At 35.7% G+C, this 18,974-nt stretch overlaps 1 protein-coding gene across 1 annotated transcript; it reads right to left on the reverse strand.

The window, feature by feature from the left end:
* Positions 1 to 185: 185 nt before the first annotated feature.
* On the reverse strand, positions 186 to 18,974 carry PSMC6 (proteasome 26S subunit, ATPase 6). Its single transcript, XM_068545409.1, has 14 exons — positions 18,848 to 18,974; positions 17,765 to 17,844; positions 17,629 to 17,668; positions 17,331 to 17,383; positions 14,540 to 14,607; positions 13,821 to 13,935; positions 11,927 to 12,014; positions 10,191 to 10,252; positions 9,980 to 10,103; positions 9,547 to 9,608; positions 7,863 to 7,983; positions 7,639 to 7,719; positions 3,556 to 3,627; positions 186 to 697 (listed from the first exon to the last, which is right to left on the reverse strand). Exons 1-14 carry the CDS (start codon positions 18,972 to 18,974, stop codon positions 579 to 581), a joined length of 1,212 nt encoding a protein of 403 aa, XP_068401510.1. The 3' UTR covers positions 186 to 578.

The raw sequence follows: 18,974 nt of genomic DNA on the forward strand, positions 1-18,974 counted from the left end.
TGGAAGGAGGAATATATATAGACACACATCTATGTTACATATAACAAGATGCTCTCATGAACACTGAGTATAGGTACTGTTTTAAAATAAAATTCAAAAGTCTACGATCTAAACCCAACTTCATCTTGGTTATTAAATAGTTTAGACCATAGTAAATGTAGTCTCATAAAAGACAAGACTATATGTAGGAGAACTGAACCAAACAGATTTTATTAAACTTTTTAGGATGAGGAAAACAAATGATATAAAATAAGTCATAAGAAATGCTACCTGGTACTACTGTCTCAAACCATTTTCAAGGTTTTACAAAATACACAGCAAATACGAAAAGCTTCAACATACTCTTCTTTTATAACTTCTGCTGCAATAAATGCAACATTACCAAACATACAAATTTCTTCCATACTTCTTAAAAGTAGAATTACTGAATTACTAATTTTTACAATGTTATTCATACACATTTTTATTCATACTCTGTTAATGAGATCATTTTTGCCAATACATACATTATTTTCCTTAACTTTATTTTTACATTAAGCCAATATCTGTCATGCAGCCATCAAAAATCTTACAGTAAATTACACAGGTTTGTAGTCCAATTTAGACTCTAGCTTCTTAGAATCAGCCACTTTTCTGACTGCTTTCATGAAGTCTTCCTGTACTACAAAATCATGATCAGCACGAATTGCAAACATACCTGTGGAGAATAAAACAACATGACTGCTATATTTAATATGTGAATTATTTATTATAAGAAAACTAAGGGAGAGGGTAGTTGAAATGGGTGAAGGTGGTCAAAAGGTACAAACTCCCACTTAAAAAATAAATAAGTCCTGGGGATGTAATGTACCGCATGGTGACTATACTTATTAATACTGCATTGTGTATTTGAAAGATACTGAGTAGACCACAAGAAAAAAATACATTTCTATGTGTGATGATGGAATGTTAACTAGACTCATTATGGTGATCATTTCATAATATATACAAATACTGAATCATTATGTTGTATACATGAAACTAATATGTCAATTATATCTCAAAAAAACTTTAAAGAAAACTAAATAATATAATATTATTCTATGGAATAAATGTGAAGGAGCTTAGATGTATTACTTCTCAGCCAACAGTTCTAATTTCCTAAAAACCACTATTATTGTTCAATTAATTTCCGTAACTATAGTGAGCGCTATTTTCCAAACCAAAAGCTAGAAAACAGTGAGACAATTATCTGTATACTTAAATTCCACCTCACACAGTCCCTGTATCCAATGTCATCTTGAAAAAACAAAACAGAACAAAACAAAACCCAACTATCAACAACACATACACATTTTAGGCAGAAGTTTCCTAAGTCTACAGGCAGCAATCCCCTGGAAGCAGGGGGCACATGTATGGTTCGGGAAAACACAAAACACCTCAGTAATTTTGATAGCTTTTCCTTGTTAATAATCAAAAGCATAGAGAATAAGAATTAAAGAAAGTCAACAAAAATCAGTGTCATTATTCATGTGAGAAAATTTACCTTTTTTATGTACAAATTGGTATTTTATATGACTTTCATATTCAAATATCACCATTCAGTTTTTGCTTTCAAGTTTTTGACAAGTTACTTGTCAAATACTACTTGACAAGGAGGTAAAAGGTTTGTTTCTGGTTTTTTTTAAAACATTAGTTGTGTCATAGACATGGGTCCCAGATTTTGAGACAATCCTCATTTCATGATAAGTTTAAAGCTGGTAAGTTATCACTATCTACTAATTAAATGAATCCTACTACTATTTTCATTGAGGATCTGCTTATACTGAATTTTCACTAACATAAAATGAGTGGGTTGCAATAGAAAATTGCAAGGGTTACTTCCTGTCTTCCCTTTCAAGATTTCTACATAAGGAATCTTGGCAATAGTCATTCTATGCTGTCCTCAGAAATCAGGTGAATGGAAATGACTGGTTTTTGTAATAGTGAAGTTTTAAAACCTGTTTAGAAGGCTGTAACTAAATTAGGCAAGTTATTTTTCCAAACCTTGTGCATATTACTGTTTCCAAATCATTATTTAGTGAATGAGTGAATCTGAGATACATTCTAATCCAAAAAGGATGACAATCTCAGGATTTGAATGGAAAAAGACAACTATAATTGAATCAAGTATATTTTAACTCACAGAAAGATATGTTAACAAAAAAGGCTTGAAGACTAATAAAAAGAAAACTCAAGAATTTCAGTATGTCCCCAGATGAGAAGTTTAAAAAACTTAAATTTTAATCCATACAGAAGTTATAGTTCTTTATTGGAAATAGCTAAAAATAAACTTTTAAAAAATATGTGGAAAAAGAGAGAATATAATTTAATGGTATCAGCCTTTAAGATTTCGATACTGCTTTTGTTTGGATTCCATTTTCACCAAAGCAATCTTCTAATAATTATTTGGTCTAGTGTAGATTTTGAAAGGAGAATGTCATAAGTTACCCCTAGTAGTTCAGGCTACTGACTGCTTACCTCTTAATATTTTTGTTTACTAATAAGTCTTTGTGAGCATGATTTATGTGATTTGTACTGAGAGTTTCTGGACCTGCAGATCTTTGATCCAGCTACTGAGTCACAGTACACCCATGAAGATACTCCTATGGAGAAGCCATGTCTGAGCAGCCTCTTTAAACACTGTCTGTTGAATTTACAAGAAATGTTAAAATAAGGCTAAAGGTGATATGAAAACAAGAGGAAATCACATATTGTAATACTTAAAAACTGTTCATATGCAACCTATGAAAGTCAGTAACTATAAAATCTACTGTAGATTTTTTTTTTTAATTTTAAGATTCTGTGTGGAGGACAAAAACTAAATGACTGTATGTATGGTTTTAAAGCCACTTGGTACCGGAAATAAAAATAAAATCACACAATCCACAGAGAAAATTATACTGAAAAACTACTACATTTCCACAAGTTGAATGAACACAAAATTCATAAATCAATCTTTCAAAGGTAACTACTGACAGGCTAGTATCAGAAGGCATGTCATCCATTTTGTAGCAGACACCCCCAGTGCTGGCCCAGTCGGATTTCAGCCACAGGTGTGGCAGATAGCTCTGTACAGTCTCAGACTTACTCCAGGGGGACAGCATGCTATCACTATGCATGTCTTTCCACATTCTACCCTAAGGCATCCATAAGTGCAAAGGAGTTAACATCCCCAAGGGCAAATCTCATCCCACGGAGGAATGGAGGATGACAGCTGGTAAATCAATGCTCTAGTCTCCCATATTTCAGCCAGATAATCCTGGAAAGAATTCTGTATGTTTCTCTGAGGTCTCATCAGAACCAAACCCCTCTTGCCTACAACAGTTACTTCAATGATGCACCCTTATAACAGCTTTCCCTCTTCCCATCTCACTTGCCCTATTCTCTCCTACTTCTTGGAATCAATTTCCCAGAAAATAACAAGCACTCAAATCCTTGCAAAGCTCAGGCTCTGCTTTTGGACAAACCCAAACACATTTTTAGCAAATTAAACAAATCAAAATCAATAGTAAAAACTGTACTTTAAACCCTTACCTGCTTCAGTACAAACATTTCTCAGGTCTGCTCCATTAAAGCCATCGGAAAGCTTCACAATTGCTTCATAATCTGTTTAGGAAAAATACTGGAAATCAGTTAAAAAAATAATAATAGGAGACCTTTTTTTGATTTATTCCCATACAGAAAATTTAACTTAAGGGCTTGCTTTGAATTTAGTCAGCTAGGCATCATCTCTGTTAACATTCCACAATAGTGACAACTAAAATTAATACTTCTGTTAAGTAAACCAGCACCAAGCAGAAATAAACATACTTCTAAAACTCTAAAACCAAGAAATATCAAGATCTGAAAGCACCTTAACCTGTTTCTACACAGAGAAACTGTTAAGCGCATGTGAACTTTAGATATCTGTCAAGCTATGACTCTTATTAAAACTGTAACCAAGTATCTAATTTGAATAAATCTAGAATATTCAAAACCAACTGTAACCACAATGGAATTTAATCACATAAGGCAAATATAAAATATACCAAAAATAGTCTTCAGACATCATTTTATCATACAGAATTTTTAAATGCTAAACATTGGCTAGCTTTTCTGGTTTCTGTGAAAGCTCCAAGTGTTGAGGTATCAGATCTATGATTAACAGTAATAGTTAAGTGACCTTTCTATCCACGTGACAGACGAAACGAAGAGCTGCTGCTGGTTTAAGGTAGCAGTTATGGACTTGATGTAGAACAGCGAGAGAAGAGACACACAGGCTACTACAATGTGAAAAACTGTGATAAGACACCCTTGTCAGGCAATCTGGAGTATGTCAATCTCTATTTGAAATCACACAGATAATTCATTAATTAGTCTTCACTCAGGTTCAAGTTCATGTAAGCTTCTGGAGAGCAGAAATTCCTAAGGTTAGCACAGCATCTGGCACCTAGCAAGAGCTCAGTATTGGAAGAAGCTGGTAAATTCAGCTCAGTCTTTCCAACTCAAAACTTTCACATGAGTAATGAGAAAGGCAATGGTCAACTATTTGTAATTATTTTGGACCACTAACTTTTTTTTTTTTTAAAGGCTTGTCTTTTAAGGTAGGGTACTTGGTCTCCACGTGGCAAAGCACTTTTATTTATTTATTTATTTTATTTTTTGGCTGTGTTGGGTCTTCGTTTCTATGCGAGGGCTTTCTCTAGTTGTGGCAAGCGGGGGCCACTCTTCATCGCGGTGCGCGGGCCTCTCACTGCCGCGGCCTCTCTTGTTGCGGGGCACAGGCTCCAGACGCGCAGGCTCAGTAGTTGTGGCTCACGGGCCTAGTTGCTCCGTGGCATGTGGGATCCTCCCAGACCAGGGCTTGAGCCCGTGTCCCCTGCATTGGCTGGCAGATTCTCAACCACTACACCACCAGGGAAGCCCAACCACTAACTTTTAAAAAGTTTTTAAAGTTGCTTGGCAATTATACTAGATGCCTCTAGTCCAGGGGTCAGCAAACTTTCTGTAATGGGCAAGACAGTAAATATTTTAGACTTTGTAGGTCATATGGTCTCTGTCAAAACTACTCATTTCTGCCACTGTAGTGGGAAAGTAGTCATAGACAATATGTAAATAAACGGGAGTGGTTGTGCTACAACAAAACTTTATTTACAAAAACAGAAGGCATACAGAGTTTAGCCCACAATAGAATACATGGCTTGCTGGCCTTTACATTAGTCCGGTCCCTCACTTCTATAGATAACTATTTTGTAACTTCTCCTCTGTCCTCAAATCTCTAACAGTACTTTCCCATTTTCACTCTTAACTTGCTTTCTATTTCACTGAGAGAATAAAGGTATTCAGAAGAAAAATTCTCTAAGTACCTGCCATATTTAAGAACCTGTTATCATCAGCATCTATATATGCTGCCTCTCCTCCTATTCTCCTGAGAAGTCTATGCTCATAGACAAAGCCAACCTCTCTTCAAAAAAAAAGCACATTATCAACTTGTATCTCTCTCCTAGATCATTCCCATGAGCATAAAAAAAAGTGTTGTAAGTTCATGCATCTTAAAGAAAACTCGAAGTCCTAATCTCCATTTCTGCTGCAGCTCCATTTCTTCTCTTCTCCCCTTCGCTAGAGAACTCCTTGAAAGAGGTGTCTAAACTCAATGCCTCTTGTCCCCACCTCTCTGATATCCGTCTGAACAAGGCTCTCACTCCTACCACTCCAAAGAAATTTCTTTTGATAAGGTCACCAATGATCTTCACATAGTAAATCCAATCTCAGAACTCTTCTTATCAGACCCATTGTCAGCATTTGACAGGAAATTATTCCCTCCCTATAATATTTCTTCATTTATTCTCCAGGACACCACCAGGTCCTGGTTAACTCCTATCTCTGTGACTAACGTTTCTCAGTCTCCTTTGATGGTTCTTCCTCTCAACTTTTTTTTTTTCCTCTCAACTTCTTAATGCTGGAATTAGCTCAGTTTTTGAATCCCTTCTCTATCAACATTCTCTTCCTTGGAACCATTTTTATGCTGATATTAGCCATATTTATAACTCTAGCACAGACCACCCCAATGAACTACTGATGAACACAGAATTACTAATCAACATCTTTACTTGGCTATCTAATTGGCATCTTAAGTTAAATATCGCCAGAATCAAATTCCTCATTCTCCCTTTAAAACCTCATCTTTCCAGTCTTCCCTTGCTTTAATTGACGGCAATTCCATTTGTTCAGTTGCATGAGTAAAACACCTAAGTCTTCCCTGGTTCTTCTCTTTAGTTCACACCCTACATCCGATTCATTAGCAAGCCCTGTCACCTCTATTTTCAAAATATGTCCAGAATCTCATTATTTTAAAAGATTTTGCTACCACCTTGGGCCAAGCCACCATCATCTTTTGCCTGCATTACTGAAATAACCTCCTGATAGATCCTCTTGTCTCTATCCTTGTCCCTCTAGCTGCAGCCAGAATGATCTTATTTAACGTAAGTGAATTTTGAAATATTTACAGATGAAATGATAATGACTGGAATTTGCTTTTTAAAAATCCAGAGGGAAGGTAAGAAGTGGGAGAGATTACAGATGAAGCAAGATTGGCCAAGAGTTAATTACTGAAGCTGGGGGATGAATTCCTGATAAGATTATACTCATCTCTACTTTTACATATTTCTAATTTTCTGTAATACAAAGCTAAAAATAATAAAAAGTAAGGTCATATCATTCCTCTGCTCACAATTCTCCCATGGTATCCATTTCACTAAAAACAAAAGCCAAAGTTCCTACACAATGGCCTCAGTAAGGCTCTACACAATCTGACCCCCATTACTTCTATGATTTATTTCACTTGCTACCGTCCAATAACTCTGCCACAGAGACCCTGACCTCTATGCTGCTCCTGGAATGTTCCATGCACGCACCTACTTCAAGGCCTTCTTACTTGCTGTTCCCTCTGCATGATTTTCCCCCAAATATCCATACTTAGCTCCTTCACCTTTTAGGTCACTGCTTAAAAATCACCTTGGTAAGACCTTCCCTGCGCTTCCTCCTCCCCACCTCTATTCAAAAATGTATACATTCATGCCTGCTCCTGGCATTACCTATTCTCCTTTCCTTGCTTTATTTTTCTCAATAGGACTTATCATCATCTAATATACCATAAAGTTGACTCCTGAACAACATCGGGGTTAGGGGCACCAACCCTCTGCACAGTCAAAAATCTGTGCGTAACTCATAGCGGCCCTCCATGTTCACGGTTCTGCATCTGTGGATTCAACCAACCTCAATCAGGTAGTACTGTAGCATTTACTAGTTAAAAAAAAAAATCCACGTATAAGTAGACCCACGCAGTTCAAACCCATTTTGCTCAAGGGTCAAGTGAATATTTTACTTTCTTCACCTGTCTTTCCTGACAAGAATGTAAGTTATATAAAGGCAGGAATTTATCTGTTTTGTTCACTGCTATATCCTCAGGACTTAGAACAATTCTTAGCATACAACACATGCTCAATAACTATAAGCTAAATTCAAGACCACCATGTTTCCTGAATTTAAAACTAGATTTGGTAGACTATCAGTGATATCCAATAGCATTTTACTTCATTTACCAAATGTAAATATATATAAAATAGGTTATTTGCTTACCTATTTCACCATGCTTTGTAATGGGACCCGCATGGATTTTCAATATATCTAACCTTGCTTGTTCGTTTGGTAAATCAATATCTGAAAATAAGAAAATTATAAGAAATTCTTTTGCAGTCAGGTTTTTTGTTTTTTAAATAAAGTAGGGGGTGAGGAGGAGGTATGGGAAGAGAAATGGACATAGACAAAGGGAAATGGACAGCAGGCAAAAAAGCTTAACTCACGTATTTTTCTATCTAATCTGCCTGGACGAAGCAAAGCAGGATCCAGTGTATCTGGTCTGTTTGTAGCCATGATCATTTTAACTCTATGTAGAGTATCAAATCCATCCATTTGATTCAGTAGCTAAGAATATATTTGTGAATATAAATCAAAGGCACATTTTATAAAACATCCCAACCATTAAAAAAACACATAGCACACACCTTTTATATGCCTAAGACCATGAAATGTATTGCTTACAGATACATATGTGATGTGCAGAATGATCATTTGATGGAATCATATTTTTTTCTCTCTCTTACATAAAGGGATATATTTTCCATCCTAAAAGTTCCAAGATAGATTATTTAATGCTTTTTTTTTGGCCGCGCCTTGCAGCATGCAGGATCTTAGTTCCACGACCAGGGATTGAACCCGTGTCCCCTGCAGGGGAAGCACGGAGTCTTAACCACTCAACTGCCAGGGAAGTCTCCAAGATAGCTATAAAAAGGTACATAGTTGAATAATCTATCAGATAGTTTTAATAAATCTGAAGGCATCCATCCAGTCAAGAATTATGAAACTAAGTTATGTGGATCTGATTTCCAATGTTCGAATTTTTTTGTTACAGTTACTTTTAAAATAATGTTTCAAGAGCTTATGGTATGCCAGACATAAAATTTACATCAGGATAACTGGAAACAATGATTTTCTGCAAACCTGATAATAAATCCATTAAATATCTTTTCAAATAATTCTACTATACACAGAAATACTGAGATACCTAACATATTTCCTTCAAGTCCTAAAGTTTTCTTGAATAAATGTTGAAAAATCTAACTGCATTCAACAAACTCTTTAAAACAAAGCTAGCCTGACAATATGTCTATTTCTTCATGCCAATAGGTCTAACATACCCTAAGTGTTAGCTAACAACATATCAGCTACATGAATAAAACTAGTATCTGTGTTTTTAAAAAAATACCTCAATTTAAGGCTTCTAATAGACTCTACAACAAATTTTAAAATACTGTCTTTTCTGAGCAGACAATATAATTTATAAAAAACAATTTTCAAATACCCTTACTGAGACAGAAGTTGACAATGCATTACCTATGCTACCTATCTATTTATAGGAGTTGGAAAATGTGTTTGGAATCTTGCCATCACTTTCACAGAATTTGGAGTGGGAAAAGACTTTAATATACATTTCAATATCCCATCATCCATCTTCAATAATCAAAACTATATTAGTTTCTTTTCATTCTCAGCAGTAAAGAGAGGAAAGTATTAGTAATTTTTAGAGCAGCCTCATACATAATTATAACTCATTTATTGCCACTAGTTTTAATATGTCACTCATAAAATAGCTGAATAAAACTAACACAAAATCACATTCACAATGTAAGTACAATATATAATTTAATTATTTAAATGGCCAGTCTGCTGAAAAAATGTAGAACGGTACAGCTGTAAATCAAATGAAATTTTGTAGATATCCCTATTATTTTCTAGTACTCATTTTCTTACTAGAGACTGTGGTAAAGAAAAGTGTTCATTCCTATCAATACTGTACTTTCAAATTTCATACTTAAGTGCATTCTTCATTTAAACCATTGTCCATATTTTGACCTTCAAATATCCAATGTTCACTTCTTCACTTTATAAACATTGATTTCTTTATAAACAGGCTTTACCAAATATTACCTCCATTAAAGTTCTCTGAATCTCTCTATCAGCTGAAGTACCCTCAGAAAACCGACGACCACCTAAAATAATGATGTGGAAACTCATATGCATTACTCCTTTCCTCTTTAAGCATCATTTAAGAAAATATGAAAATGATAGTGTCTGGGGTTTAAAACATTAAGATGAAAATTAATTAACAAGAATTACACTGACAAAATTAGAATTGATTTTGGTATAATGTTTATCATTTTCTCAATGTTAAAGGTTATTTATTAAGAGTGGTTAAACTTTCTTAAGAATTTTTTAAAAGTAACATTCAATTCATTTTGCTACTTCACACAAGTTGCAATTAGAGGTGAAAAGAGAGGGAAAAAGTTCTTTTAGAGTTAAAAAATATTCCTAACAGTTTCAAGAAAAGTTTAAAATAAATTTTAAGAAGTGTTATTCTTACCTATAGCATCTATTTCATCCATAAAAATGATGCATGGCTGATGGTCCCTGGCATAATTAAACATTTCTCGGATCAAACGAGCACTTTCACCAATGTACTTGTCTACAATAGAACTAGATACAACCTGATTAAAGGAAAAACATTATGGTAAACATAGGACAATTCAAATAAAATTTATTTTCAACAGCTACAAAAAGAATCTTCCCTTTACCTTTAAGAAATTGCAATCCAACTGGCTAGCAACAGCTCGTGCCAAGAGTGTTTTTCCTGTACCTAGGAATGACAAACGAAGTCCTAATTTAATGGAAAGTAAAACAAATTTTCAAAAGCCTTTAAGAATGTAATCCTTTGAATAGTAAATTTTGCAAAATGGAAACTAAGTCTTAAATAAAAGCATTTAAAATCATTTAAAATCCCAAAGCACTTCCACTCTCAATATTAAAATTTAAAATTTTATTCAAAATATCCCTTCTAATTTTATTTTAAGCAAACTGAATACATAACTTTAGAAATATATCAAACCCAACTTACAAATAGACCATGATGGAAACTTGTACATTCAAATACATTGGGCTATACTGAACAGAGTGGACCTTTGCCTACGTATGATATTGTAATATCAAGTATTTATTTGGAAACTACTGATTCAGTGGGTTATGAAAATCTTCCAAATACTGGCATTTTCCATTATATAATATTAAAAAATCACATTTGTTAATACCATCTCCGATCTCATCCTGTCTTGTATTCACAAACACAGTGGAAAGTTGTCAAGCTCATAGTACCGGACGTAAAGTTTTCAAAAACTCAATTTTCGCTTGAAAGCTCAAATTTTATCACTGGCTACAGATGGTGTCAGTTGTTTAACATGATTGGCTAACTTCATTCATTTTTTTTAAAAAATGTGTACAGGGTCTTCCCTGGTGGCACAGTGCTTAAGAATCCGCCTGCCAATGCAGGGGACATGGGTTTGATCCCTAGTCCGGGAAGATCCCACATGCCATGGAGCAACTAAACCCGTGCGCCACAACTACTGAGCCTGCGCTCTAGAGCTCGTGCTCTGCAACAAGAGAAGCCACCGCCATGAGAAGCCCGCACAGTGCAACGAAGTGTAGCCCCTGCTCGCTGCAACTAGAGAACGCCCGCGGACAGCAATGAAGACCCAACACAGCCAAACATTAAAAAAAAAAAAAAAAAAAAAAAAAGTGTGCCAGGTAACCAATAACCAGTCTGATAATTGACCGTAAATTATCCTTTCAAGTAAAAATGGCATTCTGTGAAAAGCAGCTAATTCAGCAGGCAACTCAAATAATCGCACAAATGCTTTTCCTGGAGATATCTATCTTATTCAGTATGCAACAGAAGTACTTTATATGTATTTTCCATTTCATCACAGAATACAAGACATTATTCAAGGATCAAAAGTTAATATTTTTAATCCTTTAGCAAGGACACTTTAAAGTGAAACTGACATCTTTTTTAAAAAATACTGCAAATGTGAGTGGCCCTGAAGACAATGACTACTATACCATTTTGTGCCACTGACTTAATTGATTCACGCTATGGCATGAGTAGCTTTACCCTCATTGCTTTGCACCATCAGCACAGATGTGAGTTGCCTTTTTCTTTGTCACTGTGTTGACATCTTAGTATTGTAAGAGTAAGTTTTCACCTTGCAGAATCCCTGAAAGTGTCTCTGGGACACCCAGAGGTCTGTGAACCACACAAGACCATTGCTTAGAATCACATGGCATGTTTAGATATATATATATCCTATGAAGCACAAGAGGACTAAGCAAGACTAAGAAAATAGACACACATCCCCAATCCCTTCCTTACTCTGAACAGAATGAAGGCTGGAATTGTCACATTAAATATCTCCATCTCATTTTTTTACTCCTTCATTCATTCATTCGCTCAGTGGGGCAGACATGATTTAATACCAACCTGGTGGTCCATATAACAAACAGCCTTTTGGAGGTATTATTCCTACACGTTGGAATAATTCTGGGTTTGTAAGAGGTAATTCTATTACCTAGAAAAGAAGTTGCATGTTTCTTAAAAAGTCAGTAAAGATTCTGATGTACTTTCAAATATTTTAAGTAAACTATCAGCAGAGTTACGTACATACATCATAATTCATAATAGAGCTAGAATTCAGTGCTATGTAAAATCATTTATATTAGAGGTTTTTCTTCAGGTAGATGTAAGATATCTCTTAAATCTAAAAATCTTAAAATATTTTTTAAATTAATTAATTAAAAAGCATGTGGTAATTTGAACTATTTATTATTTAACACACTTGTTAAAATAACCACACACTTGCCTAGAGTGATGGTTGCACAGGCCTATAATCTGTCAAACACATCTGAACTGTACACTTAAAAACATGTGAATTTTACTGAATGTAAATTATGCCTCAACGAAAAAATTAACACTACAAAAAATCAGTTAAGCAAAAAAACAAAAAGATTACACTACTGTGCATCTGAATACAACAAAAAATAATTATAAAATGGGGAACTTTGGTAAGATATAACTGCCACTAAGAGAAATGGTACATAAAATTTTCTTATGTTGGCGTTTTGTCATAGTAGTCTTAAAAAAAACATAAATTCTGCTCTCAATGTTCTAAAACTGATTCAAAGAAAGAAAAGTGGAGAACAGCAAAAGTGAGGATTTGACTGCCCAGTTTAAACTCTTTACTTGAGAGATAAACCTCTACCGAATAACTCTGTCCATGAGGTATGATTAAGACACGCCAAAATTTTGAGAAATTAATATTCGCAATTGTCTGCAGATGGATACTGCATGTCCTTGGTGTGTGTACGTGTGTCTGTGTGTGTGTGAGAGAGATTCATTCTGCTCCTATGGCTGATGCAGCAAATCACTGTAAAAGATTTCACTGTTTCATGAAGCACTTGTTCTTCCTCTTTTCATTAACTACAATGTGAAAAGAATAGGCTTTCATTTATGCTTAGGCCAATGCTTCCTCAAGTATGGTTAAAAAAAAAAAAAAAACTTGGTTTCATAATCACCTGGAATGCTTGTTTAAATGCTAATTCCTGTGCCCCACCCCCAAGCCACTGCATCAAAACCATGCAGAGGGCCTAGGAATCTGTATCTTTAGTAAGAGTTCCAGAAGATTTAAAGTGCTGAAGTCTGAAAACTACTGGTTTAGGGCTTAAATCAGATAATGTAAGCCGTTCCAATTAATCAAATTCATTCCTGAGTATTTCCATCCTAAATTAAGATGAAATCAATACAACAATGTAATTTGCTTAAAAGAGAATTGTTAAGAAGCTATCTGTGCTGTGAAGCAAGGCAACCCTATTTGATTCTTCATGTAATAACTTAAAGTTTAAGCCACGCTAAAGCCAATATTTTTCTTAAATGACAGCAAACAGCTTTATCAAAATAAAATATTTAAGGCACAGATAACTGACTCTATTTAAGGGCAACAGGAAATCAATGAGGTTATGGGAAAAACTACATTACACACACTATCCAAATGTGCTCTGACTCAACTAAACTACTAAGATAATCAAAATACCAGATGGTATGGGCATTGGATTACATCAATTATTCTTAGCTTTTTTTCCTTCTTTGTCATAAAAAGAGCAGGAGTTTTCAAACACCAAATTATCTCCAAATTTAACAAAAACCCCTAATTTTCATAGCTAGACATTCAGTGCTATTCTCTTGGCAAAAATATTATATATGTAATATTCAGTGAACACTATTTGGACAAAGTGATTTTACATCCTCTTTCTCCCTTCAGGCATTTTAAAACCCATACTACTTCGTAGTAAGTTCAGAGAATAAAGCACACACTACCAACCTCTCGTAACTCCCGAATCTGTTCTGACAGCCCTCCAATCTCAGAATAAGAAACATTCCCGGGGTCCTCATGAGACATGTTGTAAACCAGTGGGTCCACCTCTCTTGGCAAATACCTGTAATGATAAGGTGTGCATTTTTCTTTTAAAAGGTATTTTCTCTCAGCCTACAAATAGAGTATAAATGACTTGCTTATGCAAGCACCTGTAGGTGATCTTAGAAAATCATGTTGGGACTTCCCTAGTGGCGCAGTGATTAAGAATCTGCCTGCCAATGCAGGGGACACGGGTTCGAGCCCTGGTCCGGGAAGATCTCACATGCCGCGGAGCAACTAAGCCCATGTGCCACAACTACTGAGCCTGAGCTCTGGAGACCGCAAGCCACAACTACTGAGCCTGCGTGCCACAGTTACTGAAGCCCATGTGCCTAGAGCCTGTGCTCCACTACAAGAGAAACCACCGCAATGAGAAGCTCGTGCACCGCAATGAAGAGTAGCCCCCGCTCGCTGCAACTAGAGAAAGCCCATGCGTAGCAATGAAGACCCAACGCAGCCAAATAAATAAATAAATAAATATTTTTAAAAAACATGTTTAAATTAATTTGAAATTAGTAAAAGCGGAAAAGTGGCAAAATATTCAGGGATCTCAAGAAGCATATATTTTGGATAAAATCTTCCCTCCATGAAAATAAGATGTAAACTAAATAGTACAAGAAACCTACCTCATGATAGTTAGTGTAGTCATATCCAAAGCAACTCTTGTTCCTGGCTTCAGCTTACTTTTGTCAAGCTAATTGTGTAAAACAAAAGATGTTACACAAACACTTGAAAAGGGGAATAACACTCTAACAAGAGCATAGTTAGAAGCCAAATAATCATTTTTACCCTTCAGAGAGAACACTAATATTAGATTATATTAGATTATAAACACCATGCCCAAGGGAAGGGTTTATAAAAAGTAGTAATTCAAAGTTATTTCCTTCTGCTCCTTAAAAGAGTGTCCTTTTGTGCAATCTCAGTGTGAAATGAGAAATCACTAATATACAAAGTCTGAGGTGGCAACAACCTTGTTTTTGAAGAAGGAATTGACTGCAATATTTTACTTTCAAAGGCTCACTGTTTAATATAGTTTTGGTCATTATTTTGATTTAGGCACTGTAGTACAGTGACTTTGGCAACTGGTACCAAAACATTTATACAGAAATCCCTTAATGAACATTTAGGGGGGAAGGAAAGGAAAGCATCTTAAAAGGTATGTCCATTAGATTTATTTTAAAAACTATAGATTTGGGAAGAATGTGTTATGTGATCATAGGAGATAAGGGGGATATGCACTCTATTTCCCCTTAGAGATTTTTTATTAAAATTCTAAAGAACAAACAAAAAAACCCCAGCAACCTTCATTCATGCCTTTGCTACATGCCAGACACTATGGTAAATATATAACTGTACATATTAAGTTGAATCATACTAAACAATCTATTGGCATATTTAACTTATTTGGATAGAAGTGGAGAGAATCTATCCAAATAGATTCAAATCACACTCAGGCTGTCACTTGTCAAAAATAAAGTTATTTTTAGAAAAAACTGTAATTTTTTCGTTTTTTCGAAAAGTGCAAAAAGAAATAATAAACTGCTCGCCAATACAATTTCAGAATCATACAAATTACTGACCACTTTTCACAGGATTTTGCAAAGAGCGCTTAGTTTAGGATTTACAGCCAATTAAAATGAAGTGAAGATATGCTAAATACTAGGTTTAATATAATGGATTAAACTAAGAATAATTGCCAGGTACAGTAGTCCTCCCCTTATCCACATTTTCAGTTACCTGAAAATATTAAATGAAAAATTCCAGAAATAAACTAATCCTAAGTTTTAAATTTCATGCCGTTCTGAGTAGCGTGATGAAAGCTATGTCCTCGGTATGTGAATCATCCCTTTGTCCAGTGTATCCCTCCCGTTTATCACTTAGTAGCCCTCTCGGTTATCAGATCCACTGTCCTGCTGATTTAAGTACTTGTGGTCAAATAATCCTTATTTTACTTAATAATGGCCCCAAAGCACAACTGTAGTGATGTTGGCCATTCAGATATGGCAAAGAGAAGCCACAGACCGCTTCCTAATGAAGCGGGGAAAGTTCTCGACTTAATAAGGAAATAAAAATCATATGCTGAGGTTGCTATAATCTACAGTAAGAACAAATCTTCTATCCATGCAATTGTGAAGAAGAAAAAAGAAACCTGTGCTAGTTTTGCTGTCACGCCTCAAACTGCAAAAGTTACAGCAACAGTGCATGACAAGTGCTGAGTTAAGATGGAAAAGGCATTAAATTTGTACAAGATATTTTGAGAGAGACCACATTCACATGACTTTTGTAACAGCATATTTTTTTTATAATTGTTCTATTTTATTATTATTTTTGTTAATCTCTTTCTGTGCATAATTTTTAAATTAAACTTTATCATAGGTATGTATGTAGAGAAAAAAACATAGCATATATAAGGTTTGGTATATGCCCAGGTTTCAGGCATCCACTGGCGGTCTTGGAACATATCCCCCACGGATAACGAGGGACCACTGTACTTGAAAAAGAGCTTAAATAGAGATGAATATGAAGTTATTTCAACATTTACATCTATAGGGAATATATACTCTGGCTTTTCTAATATTTTCCAGTTTTCAAATACTCTCTTGCCCCTCATACAACCACAAAATATCTAAGAAATGCCAACTTTTGGCATCCAGAGGGCCCTGAAAGGGACATAAATATCCTCTGTCGGATTAGGCATCTGAAATTTTGATTTAGAAAATGTCATCCCACTTATATGCTAGGCAAAATCTTAAGACTGAATTTAGTCCCTAGGAAAAATTCAATTCTATAGCCACGTCATATCAATGTTTTAAAACCTGAACCTGACATAACAAATACTCAGTTTAGAAAGCTCTTCCAATGAGTTTATAAGAATTCGCTAAAGACACTTCCTAAAGAATAGGGTAGTAAATAAATTGGCTTCAGAGGCTACTAAATGATGCAAAGCCATTTGTCGGCGTTTTGTGATGACTGCAAGATAAAATCTGGAGTTATTTCAATTTGCCGATTCTAATTTAAATGAACTCATACAAAATCAATTTAGCCTATAGTAAAGTCTATAAGTAATATTTTTGAATGTTTAAATATAAAATGTAATTTATAAGGTCTAATACTTTTAAGGCCTCTTCAAAAAAGACACTAAAATAAAATAATCTGAGATTTTTTTCACTTCTAAAATTCTTAGATTTCTCAGTGTGTAGAGCTGACTGAGGCAATGCAATAGAGCAGAAGAGTAGAGACTACCGGGAGTCAAACCCATGGTTTGAGTTCAGGCTTTGCTAATAATTAGCTATACCTGAACCAGTCACCTTTGGAAGTTATGGGCATAATGCCTGACCTGCTTACCTTGAGAATTAAATACCTTATATGAAAGCGCTTTCGTCAGTTATAAAGCACTATAGAAATGTAAAATGTTACCTGTCGACGACAACCCACAACATATCTTGGTCCATTTGTAGCTTTAACAATGACTAGAGGAAGAAAATCAAAAAACAAATTGAAAAATAGAAAGTAAAAAATAAATATACCCACATTGATGGCAGATTGAGTTTTATATCTGTTCTCCAAAAGACAAGAGTTGAAAGACAACTTAGTCTATGCAAGAATATCATCTACCTTCATTACAGTCATTAAAATAATAAGCATTTCAAAAGTTGGTGGTGGGAGGGAGGGGAGTCTGCTCTTTTTTTCTTTACTAACAATCTAATACACTTACATTTTTCTTCAGTTAACTGCTTAAGTACTTCACCCACAATCTAAGAAAGAAAGAAAAAAAAAAAAGCATTACTTTTTGCCAAGAGCTAAAAAAACAAATCACCATCACCCTCTACACCCCAAACTCCATTACATACCTGCCCAACACTTTGTAGGGCCTTCAGATCATTTTCAGACTTTTCATACTGCTTGGTAAGTTCTTTTAATTGTTCCCTTACTGAAAAATATAATTTGAACATTTTAAACTAAATAATCTGAGCGAGTTTAAGTCACTAAGTCTCACTTTATTTAAGTTTATTTAAGTCTATTTCACTTTACGTGTATTTTATATCCACTATATCAAACCACAAAAAAAAATAATGCCGTTTGTAGATGACATGTTTAAAAACGAAATGTTACAGAGAAGGCACCATGTTTTTATTTTCTTGATCGGCAATACTCACTTGTTTGAGCACATATTAGGTTACATTCGTAACAGATATTGACATTCTGACACTTCCGGATTTGAGATTACAAACCCGAATGATAAAAGAGTTAGACCCTTCCTCACTTCACCTACCCACATGAACTGTTACTCTTTGGCTTTCTAACCTAAATAAAGCGCCACAGAATTATACAGTTAAGGTCCTCCTTCATTATTTAGACCATTCAGGTTTGTCAGTGACGGTGCACTAAGAAAAATTATAAGTACTCTTTTGGTTCAGGAGTAAGGGAAAATTGTGTGCCTTGCAGAGTAATTCAAAACACGAGCAAAGAAGAAGACTATGATTGACCGATGGACCCCTTCTCTCTTAAAACTCCGCGTTCGGCTTTCCATTCCACTAACAAGCCAACTACCCGAGTCTCGTCTCTTGCTTGAGCTTCTTTGACTCAAGTCTCTTTCCGCCTACGGGTCCCGGGACTCCACCAACACTGCACTCCTTGCACCTCAACCTGGAAACATCCCTGACCCACTTTTCCCCACTCCCCTCTGGTCATCTTCCAATTCCATCTCAGAACTGGGGATGTTCTCTCTGTCACCTGGACCAGACTGGGCCATTTCCACGCCCGAAGAGGCTCGGCTTCCGAAGCTATAGGCGGGGATGACAAAGCGCCTTGTCTCCGGACTGAGGCCTTCTCTCCTCGGGGCTCGGTTGCCGAGCTCGGCCAAAGGCCTCCGCTTTGTCAGAGACAGGAGCGGGTCCAGGCACGAGATTATGTGGAAAGAAAGGTGCACTCACACTCCTTGAGACGGCCGTCGATCTCCTTGTGCTCCAGCAGCTTCTTGCGGTAGTCCTGAAGCGCCTTATCTCTAGGGTCCGCCATGATGAGAAGCCGCCGCTCATAGGGGATGCCGGGAATGGCCAT

The sequence above is a fragment of the Eschrichtius robustus genome, chromosome 1 (genome assembly GCF_028021215.1).
Source record: "Eschrichtius robustus isolate mEscRob2 chromosome 1, mEscRob2.pri, whole genome shotgun sequence".
Taxonomy (NCBI): Eukaryota; Metazoa; Chordata; class Mammalia; order Artiodactyla; family Eschrichtiidae; genus Eschrichtius; species Eschrichtius robustus.